This window comes from Rhinoderma darwinii, chromosome 1 (assembly GCF_050947455.1).
Source record: "Rhinoderma darwinii isolate aRhiDar2 chromosome 1, aRhiDar2.hap1, whole genome shotgun sequence".
NCBI lineage: Eukaryota > Metazoa > Chordata > Amphibia > Anura > Rhinodermatidae > Rhinoderma > Rhinoderma darwinii.
This window is the reverse complement of record NC_134687.1, coordinates 462,178,017-462,203,987: the sequence shown is the minus strand read 5'-3', so window position 1 is coordinate 462,203,987 and position 25,971 is coordinate 462,178,017. Positions and strand designations below refer to the sequence as shown.

The 25,971-nt window shown below is 44.1% G+C and overlaps 1 protein-coding gene across 4 annotated transcripts in view; it reads left to right on the top strand.

Annotated features, from left to right (window-relative positions):
• The window catches only part of MMP17 (matrix metallopeptidase 17), a 190,360-nt gene that overhangs the window by 9,435 nt on the left and 154,954 nt on the right, over positions 1-25,971 (top strand). The window contains exon 2 of one of the 4 annotated variants that reach the window (XM_075833073.1): positions 774-928. The exons of the other annotated variants lie outside the window; for them this stretch is intronic. Within the exon in view, the coding sequence (XP_075689188.1) occupies positions 875-928 (54 nt within the window). The 5' untranslated portion in view covers positions 774-874. The remainder of the gene's footprint in view (positions 1-773; positions 929-25,971) is intronic. 4 annotated transcript variants of the gene reach the window in all.

The window sequence follows — 25,971 nt, the reverse complement described above, 5'->3', positions numbered from 1 at the left end:
GTTTCCCTACAGATTACAGCTGATCGAAGAGGATCCAGCAGAACACTTTATGATCAGCTTTTTGTCAAGACAAGTAGACAATATCAAAAGTGCAGAGCCTCTTTAATGCAACAAGAGACAAGTCTCAAGTAGTCCAAGTATGAACTGTTGTTACTTAAATGTTGTGATTCACAGCAATAAACAGTAGGTCAGGGTGAAGCACAATGGTTGATAGATAACTATAGTCCAGGAAAGGTTAGATGGATAGAGTCCAAGGTCCTTGTTGTGAATGCATGTTCATATGCAATACTACATATAATGTTATGAATTTCTAACATAAAAGATAATATCTTAAATACTTGAATAGATTATGACCCTCATTAAATACTTGAATAGATTTTGACCCTCAAGGAGGGACACGCTTCCTGTAACTGTGCACATAGAATTGAAAAGCAATTTGACTGATTTGCTTTGGAGAAATTCACCATTGCGTGTCCTGGAGCACTTACTTACTGTGTTCATGTTTTTCTCTGATGAGATCTGTTCTGTTTTGATAACAAATACACAGATGGAACAGAACGAACATATGGCTCTGTGAATGAACCCTTACCATTATCAATTAATGAAATATTAGCAAAAGTAATGAAGACAGTGTATGGCGGATTCTGTAACTAAACGAAAGCACACTAGTATGGCAGCCAAATCCTGGCTGAAATAGGAGCATTAGGACCTGTTATCACACTGGGTAGATGACTACATACAAGATTATAAAATGGCTCTTCCTATTTTCACAGAATGAGAAACTGTGATCAGTGCTGGTTTGGTTGGTTGTGGGCTTACAAACACTGCTCATTTGCCCTATTTTATGCCATATAGTCGTTAATGCAGTTGGAATATGACTGGACCGGACCATGCCTCTTTGGAAACATATGTGATTGCGACAAGACAGGTAACATCGTCTTCTTGTCTTTTATTATTAGAATTACATCAACTTTAACTTGCTACAAATGAAGTCTTCAACCACCATGTCTCATGGATCGTTGTAATACTGTCTTTTGGCATCTCTTTGATACTGTCTGATCTCTTATAACACTGTCTGTAGCTATTGAGCTGCGCCATTGTATGATTGGAGCTGTGATTGACATATACAGTCATGAGGAATAATTAGTATACTGTTCTGTAGTTCTGAATCTCATTACATGTATTACGTGTAATGAAGCCAGGAGTTCCCAGAAATAGCAGGCTTATGAAAGAACGATTGTGACAGTACTTTTAATGGGTGGTGCGAAATAGTATTTGCCGATTACTACATATCTATGAATCACCAGTATCTTAGAGACAAACATCCTTGTACTGAATGCAGAAAGTTACAGAGACCTCCTACATCCCACTAATTCCTCTATAGTGACCGCATTAGCTCATTCTCCCTGACCCCTTTGCTGAGTTTGGACAGCTGTATCCAAAGAAACACACAATAGGCAATGCGAGTGTATGAATAGAAGAACATTACGGATGGTGGGTCATAGGTTGGCTTGGTCATTCTTACTGAAACCTTCTATTATTAGAGAAAGGTCTAACCTATTTATACATTTGAATATAAAAAAGAAAATCCTGTGTAAGGAATCCTAGTGTCTGGATTTAGCATCAGTTCTATAAAACCTAAATTGATTCTTGCAGAAATTGGCACTCCAATTTTTTTTATATTTTTATTATTTTATATTGTATTTATTTTTCTAATTCCCTGAAAGTCTCTCTAAAATTCTTTACGTCTGAAACAGACTGTTTTCTATGTTGTCCCAATGTATGGCTGTCACATATCTTCAGTGATTAGTATTCAGCTATAATTCACAGTTAAGCTGTTACTTACTAGAAACATATTGTAATTATGTGGAATAATATCTTTATCCATATGTAGCAATTTTCTTAGCACTAATGTTCAGCACCAGAAGGATATTTCAATTTTGATGTGCCTAAAGGGTAACTAACAACATGTCTTTGATTTTTAGTGACTTCGTCACTTGTGCTTGGATATTTTTGTTAGAATTGTCCCTGGGTTTTATTGAGACCAACTGCATAACATCATGTTTCTTGTTCTGTCGGATTCAATTCTCGCTATCTGGTTTTGCAATGTCTGATTTATACGTTAAGATTTATGGAGTACGATTATTTAAAGTTCAATCATGATCATGTCATGATGTGAAACGCAAAATTATATGTCTCTATGCAGTGCACTTCTAGGCTGGCAGTAAATTGCCCTGCGAAGTTGTTTTCAAACGTTATCCATCTAAGAATGAAGAAAGTCTCGATAAAGAGCTCTTTTGTGGGAAATCTTGCAGTCAGAATGCCAATGTCCTATCCGCCCCTTTACAGTTCACACTTCCACTGTTGTACAATAGTAGACTGCATAAAATGCAGATCAATGCTGCAGCTTGAACTGGCTCCAAATCAGCCATGCAGATGTATTAAACTAAGCTGTGTCCTGAGCTGTATAGACTTACTGCCACCTATACGGACTAGAATGAAGCTGGTCTTGAAAATTCAGCAAAACACAGTGTATGTACGCATATTTATAATTACCACTAAGAATATGTATCATAGAAATGTTATGAGATGGCTGCACATTAATATGATATAACACTAACAAGAAAAAATACTATATATGAACCCCAAGCTGTATCCGGTCCAATGCAGCATCATATTATCTGTAAAGTGTTGTGACGGAGACGACAGAGGATGTTGTGAACCCGCTCTGTTGCCAACGGATTTGTCTTGGGGCTAATCCAGGTAGTGGAGTCTAAAAGATTGGGAGCACTGCTGAGAGTCCCCAGGAGCCGCTACCCCCGGAGTATTCTTCAATGGCAATTTCTGACGTAAACAGGACAGGATGACACGATAATAAGTACCTTGGCAGCAGGCCATGTACAAGGTCAGGCAGGCAGAAGTCATGGCAGGCAGAGTACGATCACCACGGAAAGACTGGCAGATGGTCAGGGCATGTAGAGTTCGGTCACTATGGTAGACTGGCAGAAAGTCAGTGCAGCCAGGGTTCGGTCACTATGGTAGACTGGCAGAAAGTCAGTGCACCCAGGGTTCGGTCACTATGGTAGACTGGCAGAAAGTCAGTGCAGCCAGGGTTCGGTCACTATGGTAGACTGGCAGAAGGTCAGGAAAGGTAGCAGACAAAAACATAGTCAAAGACAAGATGGGTCGGTATTAGAAAGTCAAGAGAAGCAGAGTACAAGAATAAGAACCTAATTGCTCAGGTCCAGAGTGATGGGGTAGGGAACGTTAAGCACCCTGGGAAAGCTTGCGGTAGAGCAAGGTTTAACTATTACTTGACTGAATAAGGTGCGGTCACATGCCCAAGAAATACCAAAAAAGCTTTGCATTTATAAAGGATGTCAAATGTTGTTTTGTTAATGATTCCAGTGGCGCGCAGCGGTCACCTAGTGACATGGTGCAACCGCTGCAAGAAAGCAAGAAAAGGATGCTGGAGTGTGGAGAGGTGAGTAAGAGCGCAGTCAGCGCTGTTTGTGACAAGTATACTTTTATTTACCCGTAAAAGGACCATTGTCTTACAAATATCAGCAGTGACCTAAGTAACATTGTGTGGTATCTCTTTCCCATAATCCTGATGAACTGTTTAAATCTCCTCACTAATTCATCTTAAATGGGTTATCTCATAAAGACACCCATATCTATATGCCCTGTTAGGACATATGGATGTAATCATAGGGGGGGGGGGGGGGTAGCGCAGGCCGTCCATGCATTACCTTTGATGGCCAGCATGTAATGTTACATTTTCGAGACTTAGCTTCCCCCATTTATAACAGCTGATCGCTCAGTATTATAGAGTAATTTAAGTTATCTTGGTTAGACAACTCCTTTAAGGCTGGATTTACACACAGCGTTAAGGTCAAATTTTCTTGGCGTTCTCAATGACTTTACTACTTATACATTACAGGACTATTGCTATTACTGATCATGATATGCTGATCGGTGGTCTGCTAACTGGATTTATACAACTAAGCCTGCCAGTTGAAGGTCCATAGTGATAAAAAACAAACAGTTTCATACTTCTCAATCTTGCATTCGACTATGCTCACATACAGAAGGCAAAGCAATGACAAGATTAAGAAATGCTTCAATGAGCCCAGACACCATAATTCCATCTCAGCTGAGCAATTCGGTAATTCCTGTGTTATAAAGCTCGCAAGGGACAACATTCAGATTGTAAAGACTCTGCGATGGTACAGAGTGTTCAAAAGATTGACCTTTAACTCTTTCCAATCTGGATTACTCTACTTGTGCAGAATTTTACCATCCACTATCAAAATCCAACAATCCATTATTTTGTAAGGCAAAACACAAAACTAGGGATATATTGTGTACACATTTAAGGGTATGTTCACACATCATGATTTGTTGCAGATTTTGCTACAGACGTTGATGCAGATTTTTGAGCCAAAGCCAGAAGTGGTTTCAAAAGGAATGGGAAATATAACCTCCATGTTAATTCGGGGTAAAATGGGGTTTCTAAACTGAACAACCCCATCCATGTGTGGCAGCTATGGACACATTGCCCAAAAAATTCTGCCTTTTATTTGGAGCTGCCAAGGAGCAGCCCCTTACCAACTAGTCTGTGTCCAATTACTCATGTCTATAGTTCCATGCTAATTTGGTATTAAGCCGAAGACAGAGAAAAGTTAAGGGGATTTGCCAGTTGTCCCGATGATGATCTGGCCCCTGATATCGCTGGGGAAATCTATGGGGCTTTGAACCCTGGCTAATAGAGGGAGCTGTTGAGCAGACACTAGACCTCCCTCTATGTTGTCTAAATGCCCTAATAATGCATGTAGAAAGGGGTTATCCAGATGTTGGTGGAGGAGCTAGTTTATCAGAGTAAAGCAATTGTGTATTTCTGCAAACAAAAAGCCTGTCCGTGAGTGATATGAGCTTGTGTCACGTTTATCATAGGCAAGGAAAATGTGCTTGTCCATCACTAAATGTGGCCCATCACTAAATTCATTGTAATGGGAATTAGGCATGCCAGCATTCATTGAGAGTGCACGTTGTTTTAATTCAGCATTAATAGCAACACAATATGCAGATTTTTATTGTCATTTACAATTACACCTACAGTCTACATCTTTACATAAGTGTTTTATTCTTCTCCATTTTTTTTAAATTATCTTTTGATCCAATAATTTGTGACCTTCACTGACTAAACAATAGCAGTCAGATTCAGCTTAATAAATATTACCACAGCTCCCTCTAGTGGATCTAAAAGGATGGTATCATTAAAGTAATTTTCTAGCATCAACCTGCTCCATTTTAGATTATATTCCCAACACATCTGCCTTGAAGCCGGGATCTTTTATTTTTGTCTCTTGAGCTGTCACTGTTATTCAGGGTGTTAAGCACAGGAAGCACTTTGTATAATCAGTGTTTTGCCTTTTGTTCGTTGAATTTTAAGTAGGTTTTTCCTAAAAAAAAACCTAGAAGCGTGACATTCAGATGTACGATGTACGCCATCTGTGTCATTCAAGCATATGATCATCATTTTTTTTTTTTTTTTTACATTGTAATATTATTCCCAATACAGACTGCATATTAAATCATAGCCTTAGAAACATAGAAGATTGACGGCAGAAAAAGACCACATGGTCCATCTACGTTGCCCTCATATTATTTCCTTTTTATTTTTATCTTAGGATAGACATATGTTTATCCCAGGCATGTTTAAATTAATTTACTATTCATTTTCCAACCACATCTGCTGGAAGTCAGTTCCAAGCATCTACTACTCTTTCAGTAATATAATATTTTGTGACATTGCTTCTGATCTTCCACTTCAGATCTTCTACTAAGTTCAGATTGTGTCTCATTGTTCTTGTCTTTAGTTTCTTATTAAAGTCACTTCTCTCCTCAACCTTATTTAATCCTTTAACACATAAAGATTTTGATCATGTCTCCCCTTTCTCTTCTTTTCTCAACGCTAAGTAAAGTAAGTTCTTTAAAGGGGGTGATTAACGTGCAGACAAGTGTACATATAACGCTCGTTGCTGATAATTGCCCTGTGTAAACAAGGCAGCGATCAGTAGATGAACGAGCAAGCGCCCGTTTTAAAAAAAGTGAAATATTATAGTTATTGGCAGCACATCTCCCTGTGTAAACAGGGTGATGCGCTGCCGACATGATAATAATGTATGGGAATGAGCGATAGGAGTAACGAGCGCTCGTCCCCATACATATCTACTTGTGACAGGAGCAAACGAGCGCCGATCAACGATGTCTCGTTGATCGGCGCTCGCTACACCGGCTGATTATCGGCTGGTGTAAAAGGCCCTTTAGTCTCTCCTGATAATTTTTAGGCTTAAGACTTTTTATCATTTTTGTAGCCTGTCATTGGACCTCTTCTATTTTATCAATGTCTTTTTTGTAGGTAATGAACACAATTTTCCAAATGTGGTCTCTCTAGATCTCTATACTATTGTATCACAATCTCCCTTTCTCCACTGGTTATACTTCTACCACTGCAGCCAAGCTTTCTTCTAGTTTCCCTACTGCCTGGACTCACTGTGACTCATTCTGAAGATGTCTGAAATCAGTACCCCTTAATTCTTCTCTTCCGAAGTCCTAGGAAACACAGTACTGCCAATACCATACTCCAACAGAAAACTCTTTCTTTCCGAATGCGTTATTTTACATTTGGAAACATTGAACTGCAGTTTCCATTGTTTTGACAATATTTTCCAGTAAATCTAAATCATTTTTCATGTTACAGACACTTACAGAAATATCAACCCTATTACACACTTTTGTGTAATCGGCAAACAAGAATACCTTGCCCATCAAATCTTCTCCTCTATCACTTACAAACATGTTAAAAAGAATAGGCCCAGAACAGAACCCGTGGTACACCACTTTCAACCAGTCTCTCTTCAGAATGTACACCATGAACAACAACACTGCCATTTTAAATAACTTGTCTATGAGCTTTTTGTTTGGAACTGTATCAAAAGCTTTGCTGAAATCCAGATAGGCGATATGCACGGCACTACCTCCATCCAACAGTTTTGTGATATAGTCATAGAAATCAATGAGATTACTTATACATGATCCGCCCTCAGTAAAACTGTTCTGTTTTGGGTCCAATGAGTTGTTTGTATTTAGGTGGTGAATTATCATCTATTTCGGGGAAGCTCCTTCTATTTTACTACTACAGATGTTAAGATAATTGGTTTGTAGTTACCGACTTCTTCTCTACTACCATTTTTATGGATGGGCACAACATTGGAAATTCTAGATTCATTGGAAAAAACACTTCTTAGAAGAGACTAGTTTAATAACTCAGATAGATGTTCAACAGTCACAAATTGTAGTTCTTTATTAAATCTGGATGGATGCCATCTGGACTTATTGCCTTATTTAGCTTTAAACACACAAGTTCAGTTAAAACATCAGCCTCCAGAAACACTGAAGCTAACACCTTACCACTAGAGGCAATACCATTCCCAAACATATTATGATTTTGAATGTCACCTTCTGAAAATACTGGAAAAAAAGGTAGCTATTCAAATGGTCAGCAACAGTCTTATCCCCATCAATATATTTATTTTCCCAATTTCTAATTTTTGAATTGCCATAGTTTTCTGAAAAAAAGTTTTATCTCCCTCCACAGGACATTTCTTCCTCCTTTTGTGCTTTAGCAGCATTATTAAAGTGGATTTCCCATAATCAATACTTAACACCCACTCACAGATTAGGTGATAAATATCTGATCGGTTGGCGCCCAATTGCTGGGACCCTCACCGATCATGAGAACGGGCTTACCTTACCATTCCTGGGAGTCCCATAGGAATGGAGCGGTAGTGCGTATGCTCAATAACCGCTCCATTCATTTTTATGGGGCTGCCGAGGGTTATCATTGGCAGCCCCAAACTATTACTATGGGACTCCCAGGAACGGTAAGGTAAGCCTGTTCCCATGATCGGTGGATAGGTGATAAAGATTGGTTATGGGAATATCCCTTTAATATGTTTTGCCTCCTTCTGTCTAGTTTTATGCAACTCTCTCTCAGCTACAGTTGCTATAAATTGCTCTGTAGCCTCCTCAGACGTCAGCTGCCTTGATGCAACAATAGACTATCTCTATGCCCTGCTGGTCTCACTTGTGCAAGATCTCTAAAATATTCCATTACCTGTCTCACCTAACTTAATCCTAAACCTGAATCGGATTACTGTATAGTACATGGTTTAAATAAACCCCCCAGTATGTAAATCACCTGAGCAGTCTCTCTACAGACATAGAGCCAGCATAGAATGCTGGAAGATTTGAAGTGTTCCTGTCATTTCAGACGACTTTTTATAATAAGCTGTGATATGTGTGCACATGAGGAATAACACTATTTCTGGCCATTATATAACTTGTAAATGCAATTTTTCACCAGTTGTCTTCCCTGTGTGTTTTATCTCTAATTGTCTGTTTTCCCTGAGCTCAGCTGCAGAAAGGTCGGAGACTAGCTGCTATAATGTCTCCCATACACTGCACACAGAGAAAAGAGGAGATATCGCTCTCCTATTTCTCTGTAGCACACCCTCAGATGCAGCAGCATTGAGGACGTTATACAGCAGAACTGAGCAGTGTAGCTGTGAATCCAGCACATTGGTGACATAGAACATTTACTAGAAGCTAAAGTAGCATCTCTGTCTCCCTCCAGCAGCTCCCTCCCCCTTCCCTCTACATAAACTTATATGAGTAACATGTAACCTAATTTGTTAGTGATCTTATAATGCATCTCATCTCTCAAAACAAATTTATGCAGAGATTTGAGACTGAATGATCAGTGCAGGAGGCCGGGGAGAGGAGAAGAAGTGGCTCATGTGGAGAAAGAGGCAATTTTCTCTAATAACATATTACAAAGTTTCTAAAATTCATTTGTACTATTGATTTATGCAAAGTTTGTGACCATTTAAGTTCTAAAATCTGGAGAATTGTGAGTTCAGCTTAAAGTAAAGTCAGTATTTTTTACACCTCAATTGTTGGCTACGTCAGAAGAATATGTTTGGATATTATGCAATGTAGTATTACATGCCGGCCATTTAAATAAATGTCTGACCATGTAAAACATGGACAGGCTGAGTCTGCCAGAGAGAGAGCCCTCTTTGTTAGCGGCTCTCCAATTTTGCTCATAGAGGAGGGGTCCCCGGACGGGGAACCACTCTCTATGATGCTTTTTTCAGACAAAGAAGTCCCAAAATTGCCATTTAAGATTAATTGGAATTCCGATTGCGAGCCGAAACTTCTCATCCAACATTAGTACTCGACTTCATAAATATCATTTTGGCTAAGTGGGCACAAATTCCCACAGACACACTCTAAAATCTTGAGGAAAGCCTGTAGCGTCCATGGCCGCGGGCCGTCGGGTTTACTCACCTCCCGACGCCCGCAGCCATGTATCCGTGAGCGCTGGCCTCCATCTCCTTCCTAGGAGACGCCAGCGCTCACTTCCGCTCCGGTCTGCTGTGTCCCGTAGGGTGCGTGCGCACGCTCGTGTCCGGCCTTAAAGGGCCAGCGCGCACACAAAGGAAATCGTCATCATCATCAGCTTTCTGATCCTTGCCTGAGCGTTGTTAGTTTTCCCAGTCTGTCTTGCAAATGGTCCCTTAGTATTTTCCGTTCCAGTTGTTACCCGTGCCTTGTTACCTGTTCCTGTTTCCAGTGCTGTGCCTTTAGTATTGAGTCTGCCACATCCAGAGGAATCCGCCACGTCCTGTGTCATCTGCCACGTCCGGAGGAATCCGCCACGTCTGGCGCAACCTGTGGCACCTGTGTCATCCGCCACGTTTGGTGTTATCTTCTGCACCCATCTCAATCAGTGCCAGAGCTGCGGCCACCGTCTGGACTATCCAGGTACCCTTGTGCGGGACATTGTACTACTGGGGTTTCCTGTTGTTTGGCCAGCTGCCTCCCCGCTACGGCGGTACGGCCTAGTGGTTCCACTAACCCGCTTTGTGACAGTATGCTCAGGCCATGGACCCCACTGGTCAACCTGAGACTTTGACGTCACAAGCCATGCTGGCCGAGATGGAGGATCTCCAGTCACGACGAGACCAACTCCTCCTGTCGGTGAACGCCATTGCCCATCGTCTGCTTGCTCCAACCACAGTCGTCACCGCACCCATTCCTGCTGTTCCTCCTGCTACACTTCCTTCTGTACCAGTACCAATCCCCTGTGTTTCTTGCCGCTACCTCCACGCTATGACGGAGACCCAAGGACCTGCAGGGGATTTTTAAATCAGTGCCTGATCCACTTCAGACTACATGCCAGGTCCTTCTCTTCGGATGACGTCAGGATCGCCTTCATCATCTCTCTCCTTACTGGCAAAGCCCTGGCATGGGCTAACCCTCTGTGGGAACATCAGGGACCAGAGGATCCGATGCAGAGTAACTATGTCAAATTGTCTACCCAGGAGAAACAACGCAGATGCACTTCTGGACTTTGTTTGTGTTGCGGCCTCGGAGGCCATATTGTGCGTCTGTGTCCCCAGAGGCCAGAGAAACCCCATTGCCTAGGACTGACTGGAGAGACAACCCTAGATGGAGCGGTACCTAATAAAGCATTCAGTTCCAAGCTGACTATTCCTGTGACCCTAGTATCCGGTGACAGGACGCATCAAGTTTCTGCCGATCTTGACCCTGGTTCTGCGGCAAATTTCATCCAGAAAGAGCTCATGGATCATCTTCAGCTGCCCACTGTCCCCCTAGAGACGTCTTTGGCTGTTGCCTCAGTTAATAGACTGCCTCTGCCTGATCCCATCGTTTCTAAAACCAAGCTATTGAAGCTCCAGGTTTGAGTCCTTCATTTTGAATTAATTTCTTTCCTTGTTTTGCCCAAGGCCATCAATCCTGTTCTTCTGGGCCTGCCTTGGCTTCGACTACATGGACTGTAATTCTGGAAAGGTTCTCCAATGGGGCTCCAAGTGCCATGGTCGTTGTCTGTTGCAGATCCATCCTGTTAAGCCTCCTCTGCCACAGTCATTGGCGGAACTGCCTCCACAGTTTGCTCAGTATGCAGATGTTTTCAGCAAAATGGAGGCTGAAACACTGCCTCCTCATCGGACTTATGACTGCCCCATTGAACTGGTTCCTAATGCCTCTCTCCCCCGTGCTTGAGTATATCCTCTCTCCTTGCCTGAGTCTCTATCCATGTCGGCCTATATCAAGGAGAATCTGGAGAGGGGTTTCATACGAAAGTCTTCCTCCCCGGCTGGGGCTGGATTCTTCTTCGTTTAAAAGAAGGACGGATCCCTTTGACCCTGCATTGACTACCATGGTCTCAACCAGATTACGGTCAAGAACAAATGCACGTTGCCACTTATATCTGAGCTGTTTGATCACATACGAGGAGCCAACATTTTTTCTAAGCTAGACCTGCGGGGGGCTTATAATCTAGTCCGGATTCGCCGGGGTGATGAATGGAAGACGGCATTTAACACCCGGGACCGGCACTACGAATACCTAGTGATGCCCTTCGGACTGTGTAACGCTCCCGCAGTGTTTCAGGAGTTCATTAATGATATCTTCCGAGATCTCCTCTATGTCTGTGTTGTTGTTTATCTTGATGATATTTTGATTTTCTTCCCAGATCCGACGACTTATCGGAGGCATGTCCGTCAGGTTCTACTACGATTAAGGGAGAATCATTTATACGCCAAGCTGGAGAAGTGCGTCTTTGAGAAGAGTTCTCTGCCCTTCCTGGGCTACATCATCTAAGATCAATGTCTCAAGATGGATCCTGAGAAAGTGAAAGCTGTCCTGGAGTGGCCACATCCAGTGGCGTAACTACCGCGGTAGCAGCAGTAGCGGCTGCTACGGGGCCCGGGGCTTGAGGGGGCCCGGTGGCGCCGCTAGCAGCCGTTATGGCTACTACAGCGGTAGCGTCGCTACTGTGGGGCCCGCGACGCCGAGCCTTACACAGGCCCTCTCATGCCTGTAGGTGTCGCTAGCACCGGAGGGGGCCCCAGTGCTAGCGGCAGCCAAATACATGTATTAGCACTGAATGGCCGGGCATGTTCCGTGCCTGACCATCCAGTGCCTTACAATGACACTGATTGGCTAGCGGCGCGATGACATCATCGCGCCGCTTCCATGCTTAGAAGGTGCTGATTGGCGGGGCAAGTCATTCTGCCCCGCCAATCAGCGTCATTGGAGGACGCTCGTTCAGCTCCTGCAGACATGCTCAGAAGAGAGCATGTCTGCATCGCCAGTGAACAGCGTGGGAACCGGAGAATGTGAGTATGTCAAGTTTTTGTTTTTTTCCCCTCATAAAAATGTGAATGGCATTATCTATAGTGGGGGGGGGGTCATCTTTATGTGGGCTATTATATATAGGGTTCTATATGTGGGGCAGTAGCTACAGGGGGGTCTATATGTGGGGGTGTGGGCCACTATATACAGGGGGCTCTATATGTGGGCCATTATATACAGGGGGCTCTATATGTGGGCCACTATATACAGGGGGGGTCTATATGTTTGCCACTATATACAGGGGGCTCTATATGTGAGCCATTATATACAGGGGGCTCTATATGTGGGCCACTATATACAGGGGGGTCTATATGTGGGCCACTATATACAGGGGGGGGTTACCTGTGGGGCACTAGCAACAGGGTGGCTATATGTAGTGCACAGTCTACAGGGGTGGGCTATATGTGGGACACTATATACAGGGGGAGCTATATGTGAGACACTATGTACAGAGGTGGGCTATACGTGGAGCAAGAACTATAGGGGAAGCTATATGTAGGGCAGCACCGTGGCTCAGTGGTTAGCACTATTGCCTTGCAGCTCTGGAGTCCATATGTGGGCACTATCTATAGGGGCTTCTATGTAGGTCACTATCTACAGGGGCCACGTTGTGTGTTTGTGACAGTTATATTTAGATGTGTTGAGAATTTTAACTTTGTTTACAGGTGCAGAAATGTTTTAAAAGTGAGAAGCTGAAGACATCTGAACGGAAAACTGCAGAAATGGGTCATGGCCGGTAGAAATCCATCATAGATGTCTGAACCGGAGGGAGAAGAAAAGAACTAGAATCTGAGACGTCACCGGTGAGTCACTTAATGTAAATGTTTATTCTGCCTCTAATCAGTATTGTAGTCACTGTATGATCTGCAGCGAGATGATGGTGGTATGATTTTTTTTGTGAAACCGCATCTCCCAGCATATCCTTATCATTGTTCAGGCCATGCTGGGAGCTGTAGTTTTACGCCGTACAAACCTATACGCAGTGGCGTAACTACCGCTATAGCAGCCGTAGCGACTTCTACAGGGCCTGCAGCATGAGGGGGCCCGTGCCACCCGCCGGCACGGCCCCCTCCCATGGCAGCAGGCTCCGCTAGCAGCCGCAATGGCTGCTACAGCACGACGCCACTGAAGGGGTTGTTCCTACATAAGACATGTATCCCCTAATCACAGGATAGGGGATACATGTGTGATCGCTGGCAGCGATGAGGAGAACGGGGGAGCGAAAGTCCCCCCTAAGTTCTCCATGACAAACCTCGGACTTCCGGGGTCTGTGTCGGCAGCTCCGTAGAAATGAATGGAGCGCCGGTCGCGCTTGTGCGCATGCGTGACTAGCGCTCCTTTCATTTTTATTGAGCTGCGCAGACGCCGGAAGTCCGAAGTTAGTCATGGAGAACTTCGGGGGACTTTCGGTCCCCCATTCTCCTTATCGCTGCCAGCGATCACACATGTATCCCCTATCCTGTGGATAGGGGATGCATGTCTTTTGTAGGACAAACTATAGGCCGTTTTTTTTGGGGGGGGGGGGTACATTGCGTTATCTACAGAGGGGTTCTGTATGGCATTATCTACAGGGGGGGCTGTATGGCATTCTCTACAGGGGGGACTGTATGGCGTTATCTACAGGGGGGCTGTATGGCGTTATCTACAGAGGGGGTCTGTATGGCGTTATCTACAGGGGGGCTGTATGGCGTTATCTGCAGGGGGCTGTGTATGGTGCTATCTATAGGGGGGCGCTGTGTGGTGGAATCTATAGGGAGGCACTATCTACAAAGGGGGGGGGGGTTGCGTGATACCCAGCAGAGGGGGGGCCCTAGTCAAAAGTTTGCTATGGGGCCCAGTCTTTCCTAGTTACGCCCCTGGCCACATCCTCAAAGCTTAAGGGCCATACAGCGGTTCCTGGGATTCGCCAATTTCTACCAGCAGTTTATTCCTAACTTCTCTTCTCTGACGGCTCCCATCTCTACCCTTACCTAGAAGGGTGTGAACGCCAAGGTGTGGACTCCAGAGGCAGAGTCCGCATTCATTAGCCTCAAGAAAGCCTTCACTTCAACTTCGATCCTCCATCATCCTGACGTATCTCAGCAGTTCTCACTGGAAGTGGACGCTTCCTCTGTTGGTGCAGGGGCACTTCAGTTCCAGAGGAGCTCCAAAGGAAAGGCGGTAGTATGTGGCTACTACTCAAGACTTTTTACTTCTGCTCAGTGCAATTACTCTATTGGAGATCGGGAGCTGCTGGCCATCAAATTGGCTCTGGAGGAGTGGAGACATCTTCTAGAGGGCACTGTTCACCACATCCTGATCTTCACCGACCACAAAAACCTTACCTACCTTCAGTCTGCACAACGACTGAATCCAGTGGTGTAACTACTGCTATAGCAGCCGTAGCGGCTGCTACGGGGCCCGCAGCATGAGGGACCCGTGCCACCCGCCGGCACGGGCCCCCCCATGGCCGGAGGCTCCGCTAGCAGCCGCTATGTCTGCTACAGCGCGACGCCACTGAAGGGGTTTGTTCCTACAAAAGACATGCATCCCCTATCAACAGGATAGGGGATGCATGTGTGATCGCTGGGACGCCCAGCAATAAGGAGAACGGGGGACCAAAAGTCCCCCTAAGTTCTCCATGACAAACCTCGGACTTCCGGGGTCTGTCTGCAGCTCCATAGAAATGAATTGTGCACTGGTTGCGCTTGTGCGCATGTGTAACCAGCGTATCTTTCCGGGGTCTGTCTGCAGCTCCATAGAAATGAATTGTGCACTGGTTGCGCTTGTGCGCATGTGTAACCAGCGTATCTTTCATTTTTATTGAACTCTGCAGACTCCGGAAGTCCAAGGTTAGTCATGGAGAACTTGGGGGGACTTTCGGTCCCCAGTTCTCCTTATCGCTGCCAGCAATCACACATGTATCCCCTATCCTGTGGATAGGGGATACATCTCTTTTGTAGGACAAACTAGAGGCCGTTTTTTTTGGGGGGAGGCTATATGACGTTATCTACAGGGGGTCTGTATGGCGTTATCTACAGGGGGGAGTTCTGTATGGTGTTATCCACAGGGGGGGTCTGTATGGCATTATCTACAGGGGGGTCTGTATGGCGTTATCTTCAGGGGGGGTCTGTATGGCGTTATCTACAGGGGGTTCTGTGTGGTGTTATCTACAGGGGGGTCTGTATGGCGTTATCTACAGGGGGGTCTGTATGGCGTTATCTACAGGGGATTCTGTATGGTGTTATCTACAGGGGGGTCTGTATGACGTTATCTACAGGGGGGGTCTGTATGGCGCTATCTACAGGGGGGTCTGTATGGCGTTATCTACAGGGGGGTCTGTATGGCGTTATCTACAGGAGGGTGTGTATGGCGTTATCTACAGGGGGTCGGTATGGCGTTATCTACAGGGGGGTCTGTATGGCGTTATCGACAGGGGGTTCTGTATGGCGTTATCTACAGGGAGGTTTGTATGGCGTTATCTACAGGGGGGTTGTCTGTATGGCATTATCTACAGGGGGCTGTATGGCGTTATCTACAGGGGGGTCTGTATGGTGTTAGCTACAGGGGGTGTCTGTATGGCGTTATTTACAGGGGGGTCTGTATGCCATTATCTACAGGGGGGACTCTGTATGGCGTTATCTACAGGGGGGGTTCTGTATGGTGTTATCTACAGGGGGGTCTGTATGGTGTTATCTACAGGGGGTGTCTGTATGGCGTTATCTACAAGGGGGTCTGTATGGCGTTATCTACAGGAGGGGTCTGTATGGCGTTATCTACACGGGGGACTCTGTATGGCGTTATATACAGGTGGGACTCTGTATGGCGCTATCTACAGGGAGGACTCTGTATGGCGTTATCTACAGGGGGGGGCCCTGTATGGCATTATCTACAGGGGGGGTCTGTATAGCGTTCTCTACAGGGGGGACTCTGTATGGCGTTATCTACAGGGGGGACTCTGTATGGCGTTATCTATAGGGGGGACTCTGTATGGCGTTATCTACAGGGTGGACTCTGTATGGCGTTATCTACAGGGGGGACTCTGTATGGCGTTATCTACAGGGGGGGTCTGTATGGCGTTATCTACAGGGGGTCTGTATGGCGTTATCTACAGGGGGGCTGTATGGCGTTATCTGCAGGGGGCTGTAGGGCATTATCTACAGGGGACAGGGGCTGTAAGACATTATCTACAGGGGACTGTGTATAGTGCTATCTATAGGGGGGCGCTGTGTGGTGGAATCTATAGGGAGGCACTATCTACAAGGGGGGGGTTGTGTGATACCCAGCGGAGTGGGGGCCCCAGTCAAAAGTTTGCTATGGGGCCCAGTCTTTCCTAGATACGCCCCTGACTGAATCCCCGTCAAGCCAGGTGGTCGCTGTTCTTCACCCGTTTCCAGTTTGTGCTCCACTACCGTCCCGCGGACAAGAATGTGAGGGCCGATGCCCTGTCCAGATCGTTTGAGATGGAAGACACGGTGGAGTCCCTTCAGACTATCATAGACCCGTCCTGCATTGTCACTGCTAATCCTCTGCAGGTTAGAGACATCCCTCCTGGGAGGACTTTTGTTCGGTTGGCAGACAGGAGAAGAATTCTCCGCTGGGGACACAATTCTAAACTGGCTGGGCACGCTGGTGTCCGTAAAACCCGAGACCTGATTGCTTGTCACTTCTGGTAGCCCACGCTACCTAAGATATTCTGGACTTTGTCTCTTCTTGCACGGTGTGTGCCTCTAACTAAGTTACTCACTCCAAGCCTGCCGGCCTGCTTCAACCTCTGCCTGTACCCAATGCACACTGGCAGCACATTGCGATTAACTTTGTCACAGACCTTCCCCCCTCAGCAGGATGCAACACTGTCTGGTTGGTGGTGGACCGGTTCTCTAAGATGGTACATTTTATCCCGCTGACCGGCCTACCTTCTGCTCCTCGTCTGGCGAGTCTCTTCATTCTACACATTCGCTTGCATGGCCTGCCTCTTCACATCGTGTCAGATCGGGGTGTTCAATTTACCTCAAAGATCTGGAGAGCCCTCTGTAAACTCCTGAATGTGAGATTGGACTTTTCCTCAGCTTATCACCCCCAGTCCAATGGGCAAGTCAAGATGATCAACCAGATCATGGAGAATTATCTCCGCCACTTCATCTCTTCACAGCACGATAACTGGATACAGCTTCTTCCATGGGCCGAGTTCTCATACAACAACCACACAAGTGAGTCCACCACTTCCACTCCATTTCACATTGTGTACAGTCAACATCCTAGAGTCCCTCTTCCAGTGTCGACCACATCTCAAGTACCCGCTGCTGACTCTGCTTATGGAGACTTTTTGCAAATCTGGCAACAGACCCGGTCCTCTATTTTACTGGCAGTCGATCGCATGAAGCGAAAAGCAGATACTAGGAGAAGAGAGCCGCCTAAGTATCTTCCGGGCACTAAAGTCTGGCTGTCCTCTCGGAATATTCGCTTGAAGGTGCCTTCATACAAGTTTGCTCCTAGGTTCCTTGGTCCTTTCGAGATTCTGCAACAGATAAACCCTGTCTCCTATAAGCTGTGGCTGCCTCCTACCCTCAGAATCCCCAACTCCTTTCATGTGTCCCTCCTGAAGCCAGTGGTCCTGAACTGCTAAAGCAAGACTTCTAGTTCCACAGTTGCTCCCAGCGGTTCTTCTGATATATTCGAGTTGAGGGAGATCCTGGACTGCAAGAGGGTAGGAGGAAGGACTTTCTATTTGGTGGACTGGAGAGGGTTTGGTCCTGAGGAGAGGGCCTGGGAGCCAGAAGAGAACCTCAGTGCCCCTGCGCTTATTAAGAAATTCCTCTCTCGCTCTGGCCCCAAGACGAGGGGGCGTAAGAGGGGGGATACTGTAGCGTCCATGGCCACGGGCCACCGGGTTTACTCACCTCCCGACGCCCGCAGCCATGGATCCGTGAGCACTGGCCTCCATCTCCTTCCTAGGAGACGCAAGCGCTCACTCGTGCCCGGCCTTAAAGGGCCAACGTGCGCATAAAGGAAATCGTCATCATCATCAACTGCCACGATTTCCTGGTCTATAAGAAGGCCCCAGGCCTTCTGATCCTTGCCTGAGCGTTGTTCGTTTTCCCAGTCTGTCTTGCAAATGGTCTCTTAGTGTTTCCAGTTCCAGTTGTTACCCGTGCCTTGTTACCTGTTCCTGTTTCCCGTGCTTTGCCTTTAGTATTGAGTCTGCCACGTCCAGAGGAATCCGCCACGTCCTGTGTCATTTGCCACGTCCGGAGGAATCCGCCATGTTCGGAGGAATCCACCACTTTCGGAGGAATCCACCACGTCTTGTGTCATCTGCCACGTCCGGAGGAATCCACCACGTCTGACGCAACCTGCGGCACCTGTGTCATCCGCAACGTTTGGCGTTATCTGCTGCACCCATCTCCATCAGTGCCAGAGCTGTGGCCACCGTCTGGACTATCCAGGTACCCTTGTGCGGGACATTGTATTACTGGTGTTTCATGTTGTTTGGCCAGCTGCCTCTCCGCTACGGCGGTACGGTCTAGTGGGTCCACAAACCCGCTTGTGACAAAGCCTTCTCAAAACAATGTAAGCTATGGGCTGCAAAAAGGGGCCAACTCCATATTAACGCTTATATATATATATACTGTGCAAAGCCTGTAATAAATTACATCAGAGATTTGATTGTAGTCTCAATGGGATTTGCAGATGTTAGAATTTCCAGTTCACTGAGTGTACCAGCTGCTTAAGCATTACCTACTCTCCTGGGTACTCCACCAAGGCTTTCAGATTCCTTGAACAGTAGGCTCAGCCAACCTATTTAGAGCTTGGCAGTAGAACAAACTATAATGCTGATTCCCAGTAGTAGAAGGAATCCCAACTGTACTCCTACACTGCTTTTGCAACTGCAGAACACTTAATGTATAATAATGAATTACTTAAAGCATCATCATGAATAAAATCAAGGCTGCATTTAGCTTCTCTTACCCTTGAAATCCTAAAATTAACTTTTTAACTTTGTATATTGTTATATTGTATTTATCTATAGTATATTGTTGTACACTTATGGTGATAAAAGCCATATTTACTTGAAAATGTCAGTATCTAAGCCTCATGTATAGCCACAAATGTCCTGAATTAAGTTTTCCTCAACAGTTTATCAATGCATTTAAATTAATACTTACAGGTTCAAGGATAACTATATCTAAGAACCGGTGAATGTTTTTTTCATATTTGATTGCTAAAACAATTACTGTAGCGGCAGGGGGCATGACTGCTAAGAGGTTTGTCTGTGTTGGTGGTTCCTGTTCATTGCGCTACTGCTGCAGTTCTGAGACATGATACCACTATGTAAAATTTTATATTCTAAATTCAGATGTCAATTGAAAAAAAACAAAAAACGAATTCTCATCATTTAAGAATCATATTATATAACCAGCTATAGCCAGAAGTATAGGCAAAGTGGCTCTATTTCTTTTCAGTCTCATGTACGCGGCAAAACCATGTGCATGGACCCTATATTCTTTTCCCACATATTCTGTATCAACCCATCAGGCAAAACTACTATATGGCTACGTATAAAACCAAGTCATGCACACTTAGGTACAGTATGGACCCCCAGCAGTCTATTCTAGCTGTATTGTGGATCTGTACAAATTCGTAATACAACCGTGTGAGGCTTTAATGAAAGTGACATACACTCCTCCTATGTATATAAATACACAAGTATCCAATGCACAGGTATGTATTTATCTGTTGCTGCAAAGTAATGAATAATGAACGCATCTGCCTAAATTTTCTAATGGTGGAATTTGTCTTTCATTTTTTTGCGTTAAAAAAATAAATAAGAAAGCTGTTTTCATACCTGAATTAAAACAGCTTAATTCCTTCCACTCCACTGATATCATCTTCTAATTTGTAATGTTTAGAAATGTGTGACACAAGTTAATGATTTCTGTAGAGACTTGAGCTGTGTATTAAGAAAAGAGGCTTCCTTCTTACCTCAGAGTCCCACCCATCCTGCTAGAAAGTCTTTAAAGTGTGAGTATTAGTGAATATTTTCATTGCCTGCAGCATAGACCATACTGCGGCTGTGAGCTTTCAACCATTGGACAACAAAGTCATGAGCCATCACATCTGGTAAAAAGATTGCATTGGCCAATAAGTTGATTCATTATCAAAATAAACTATTTTCTTAATAAATAGGTTCAGATACTACAACATTCCGACTGGGTGGATACAGACAGGGCCAGCCTTAGGGGTATATGAGCGCACATAGCGCTGCCCCCTCCAAGCATCTAGGGGCGGCACTGGGCTCTGCCTCTACTCTGTGCTCTGCTTTTAGCTACACACACGGAGTAAATAAGAGCAGAGGAACAGAGGAGGAAGCTCCGCCCACAGCCTGTCCTGCACGAAGTCTGTGATCCTGTCGAGAGAGAGAGAGAGAGAGAGCGAGAGAGAGAGAATACAGTATGTGTCTCTGTGTGTATACAGTATGAGTCTCTGTGTGTATACAGAATGTGTCTCTCTGTGTATACAGTATGTGTTTCTGTGTGTATACAGTATGTGTGCTCTGTGTGTATACAGTATGTGTCTCTGTCTGTATACAGTATGTGTGTATGTGTGTTTGTATGTGTATAAGTTACAGTGTGTGTGTATGACTCTGTGTCTCTGTGTGTGACTCTGCATATGTTTATGTCTCTTTGTAAAAGTGTGTGTTCAATATTAAAGTAGAACAGAAAAAACAAAGATATCTGTGCTGCCTCCTATATACTCTGCTGCCCCCTGTATACCCTGCTGCCCCTATATACCATGCTGCCCCCTATATATCCTGCTACCCTATATACCCTGCTACCCCCTATATATCCTGGTTCCCCCTATATACCCTTCTGCCCGCTATATATCCTGCTGCCCCCTATATATCCTGCTGCCCCTTATAAAACCTGCTGCCTCCTATATATCCTGCTGCCCCTTATATACCTTGCTGCCCCATATATATCCTGCTGCACCCTATATATCCTGCTCACCCTTATATACTCTGCTTCCTATATACCCTGCTGCCCCCTATATATCCTGCTGCCCCTATATGTCCTGCTGCCCCCTATATATCCTGCTGCCACTTATATACTCTTCTGCCTCCTATATACCCTGTTGCCCCTATATACCCTGCTGCTCCTATATACCCTGTTGCCCCTATATATCCTGCTGCACCCTATATATATCTATATATATTGCTTCCCCTTACATGACCTGCTGCCTCCTATATACCCTGCTGCCCCTTATATACCCTGCTGCCCCTTATATACCCTGCTGCCCTTATATACCCTGCTGCCCCTTATATACCCTGCTGCCCTTTATATACCCTGCTGCCCCTATATACCCTGCTGCCCCTTATATACCCTGCTGCCCCTTATAATACCTGCTGTTCCTTATATACTCTGCTGCCCCTTATAAACTCTGCTGCCCCTTATAAACCCTGCTGTCCCTTATATACACTACTGCCCTTATATGTATGCCTGTGTGTGTGTGTGTGTGTGTGTGTGTGTGTGTGTGTGTGTGTGTGTGTGTGTGTGTGTGTGTGTGTGTTCATATGTGTCTGTGGGTGTAGTTATCTTCTATTACATTATCTGTACTTAGAGAGTTATCACTGTGTTAGCTGTGGTGTTACATAGGACTGCAGGTAACATCTGTGACATTATCTATACTTAGAGAGTTATCACTGTGTTATCAGCGTTGTTACATAGGACTGCAGGTAACACTACTACATTATCTGTACTCAGAAAGTTATCACTCTGTGTTATCTGTGGTGTTACAAAGGACTGCAGATAACATCCACTACATTATCTGTACTCAGAGAGTTACCACTGTGTTATCTGTGGTGTTACATATTACTGCAGGTAACATCTACTACATCTGTACTCAGAGAGTTATCACTGTGTATTATCTGTGGTGTTACATAGGACTGCAGGTAACGTCTACTACATTATCTGTACTTAGAGAGTTATCACTGTGTTATCTGGTTGTTACATAGGACTGCAGTTAACACTACATTATCTATACTCAGAGAGTTATCACTGTGTGTTATCTGTGGTGTTACATAGGACTGCAGGCAACATCTACTACATTATCTGTACTCAGTTATTACTGTGTGTTATTTGTGGTGTTACACAGGACTGCAGGTAACATCTACTACATTATCTGTACTCAGTTATTACTGTGTGTTATTTGTGGTGTTACATAGGGCTGCACATGAAATCTACAACATTATCTGCACTGTGTATATATGGGTCTGTTTGTGAATGTGTCTTTGTGCTTGTATATATGTGCCTTTTGTGTATTTGTATATGTTCCTGTCTGTGTATTTATCTGCCGGTGTGTGTGTGTGTGTGTGTGTATGTGTCTGTACATCTATATATTTACCTGTATGTATATATTCCAGATGTGTGTATCTATATTTGCCTGTATGTCTAAATATCTGTCTTTATGTATGTACAACATATATGTTCCAGCGTGTCTATATATGTGGTCAATTTTTGGTTTGTGTAGGGGGCAGCAATCACAGGGCGCCATCCAACCTAAGGCCGGCCCTGGATACAGAGATGAGAGGAGGAGTCTGAATGACTTAAATTACATTTCTTCTAGAAAGTAAAAATGATGAGATATAATGCATTAAGAGGCATTCACTCCCTTTAACTCCTTAGTGACCAGCCTATTTTAGGCCCCAATGACCAAGCTATTTTATTTTGTTTTTTCGCATTCAAAGAGCTATAACTTTTTTATTCTTCCGACGACATAGCTGTATGATGACTTGTTTATTGCGGGATTAGTTGTACTTTTTTGGGGTACATATAATTTTTTGATTAACTTTTATTAACTTTTTTGGGGGGGAATAGAAAAAAACCCTGAAATTCTGCTATTGTTCTATGCGTTTTAAATTCACGCCGTTCACTGTGCGGTGTAAATAACACATTAACTATATTCTATGGGTCAGTACGATTACGACGATACCACATATGTAGAGGTTTTTTATGTTTTACTACTTTTGCACAATAAAAACTCTTTTTGAACTAAAATTATTTGTTTTTGCATCGTCGCATTCCAAAAGCCGTAATTTTTTTATTTTTCTGTCAATATAGTGATATGAGGGCTTGTTTTTTGTGGGACGAGACGTAGTTTTGATTGGTACTATTTTGGGGTACATGGCACTTATTGATTAACTTTTATTATGACTTATTTTGGGGGCAATGGAAAAAAATAGCAATTTCGCCATTGTTATTTGCGTTTTTGTTTTTTTTTTGTACGGTGTTCACCTTGCAGTTTAAATTACATATTTAAATCTTTTTTTACTGTCATTTTTATTAATAATTTTTATTTCACATTTATTACTTATTTTTTAGTCCGTCTAGGGGACTTTACTATGCGATCTTTAGATCGCTGCTATAATGCTTTGGTATATTTGGTATACCAAAGCATCCTAATAGGCATATGCCAAGGGCAGGCCCCTGGCTGCCATGGCACCCCATCAGAGGCCCAGGATTGCATTTATGGGCCACCGATGGGTGAGAGAGGGAGCTCCCTCCCTTTGCAAATTATTGAAATGCCACGGTCGCTATTGACCGCAGCATTTAACGGGTTAAACGGCCGCGATCTAAGTAAACTTTGATTGTGGCTGTTGGAGCAGGAGCTCGGCTGCCATCAGACAGCCGAGCCCTGGCTCCAGCCTGCACGGGACACCCGTGCAGGGCTTAGACTTGGCCGCCGTGAAAAGGCAACGCCCTAGCCTTTTAGACCGCCGTGAAAAGGCGTATTGGTGGTCACTAAGGGGTTAAATGGCTTCAATCAGAAGAATGTTACATGGGCTTGTGTCATCTTCTGGCCTAAGCCTTGTGCAGAATTTATAAGTGAGGTTTACCACTTCTCATGCTGGCATACCAGCCTAAATTAGACTTCTATCTTCAGCTTCTTTTTTTTTTCTTAGTTAAAAGCAAAATCTGTCAAGGTACACTGTTGCTTAAAATTAATTGTAATGCAATTTAGAAATCTATTTCAGAACATAAAATATAGTCTTGTATAATAATTTGAATCTTTAAGCTAAAACACTTTAATCTTACATGTAGTAGCAGGTTATCAGTTATGTGTTTAAAGAGAAACCACAGTAAATACAGAGTTTCCCATTGTAATGTTTCATTAGGGAGACCTTCAGACTGCCTAATGAGTATTTTTTTAATGCTGGCTGATCTCCCTAAATCTGCCAAAATTCAGTCATGTCACTCTTACCTAGAGAATGGCTGGTGTGTGATATTGCTTATAGATATGGTTGCCAACCTCAAGTACTTGAATGTATAAAAGATTAAATGAACCCCTTAAAGTGTAGCTGAACGTTTGACAAACTTCTGACATGTCATAGTGAACGTTTGACAAACTTCTGACATGTCATAGTGACATGTCAGAAGTTTGGATTGGTGGGGTTCTGAGCACTGAGACTCCCACCAATCGCTAGAACGAAGCAGCTGAAGCTTCGTGTCTGTTCGGCTTTTTCTGGAAATAAATGTATCGGTGTACGGACTCAATAGAAAGTCTATGAGCCCGTACTCCGATACATCGGCTTTCCGGAAAAAGACGAACAGACACGAAGCAGCTCATCGCTCACACAAGTGCTTCAGCTACTTCGTTCTAGCGATTGGTGGGGGGGTCTCAGTGCTCGGACCCCCACCAATCCAAACTTGTCAGAAGTATGTCAAACGTTTAGCTACACTTTAATGGCTTTGTTGGCAAGGTAAGTTGTTACTTAACAAGAGGTCTTCTTCAACTTTGTCCCTACGTTTAGTCATCAAAAAAATAATCTTTATTTATATAGTGACAACATATTCCGCAGAGCTTTATAATTTGGGAAATAAGAAACAATTAAATTGACAATTAATCACAACAAATGAACAAGGAGACAAAAGGAGAACGCCTATATGAGTTTACAATCTAAATGGAAGGGAAGAAGTGACACAATAGGTACATGGTGCTAATTTTGTCCAAGGGACTAGCACCTTGTTTTGACAAGGGGAATATATATAAAGCTGTATGAACCTGTTAGTCAGCCAATATTTGAGCCAACATGGGATATAAAGTTAAAAGTGACAAAGGTGAATAGTCAAGGACGTAATGTGGAGTGGAGATATTTGTGACCAGGGCAGGTTGTGTATGGGCCATGGACTGTGGTTATGTAACATAAGTCTCCTTGAAGAGGTGAGTTTACAAAGCACGCTTAAAATTTGGACTGTTAGGAGCAAGTCTTGGACAGTGAGTTCCACAAATTGGGTGCAGCACAGGAAAAGTCCTGTAGACGAAGTGAGAGGATGTAATAGGGAACAATAACAGTACCAGGTCATTCACTGAGTAATATATTATATATGTGTTATGTGTTCTTACTAGAACGATGTGCAGCCACATACACAAGTGTCCTGATAATGAATACACATGACCTCCAGCCTGGACGTCATGTGTATTCAGAATCCTGACACTTCTGAATCTTTTCTGTGAGATTCCAGCAAGCCACGCGTAATCTCACGAGATTACGAGGTAAACAAGATTTCGTTTCCCTTGCTGGAAATCTCACAGAAAAGATTCAGAAGTGTCAGGATTCTGAATACACATGACGTCCAGGCTGGAGGTCATGTGTATTCATTATCAGGACACTTGTGTATGTGGCTGCACATCGTTCTAGTAAGA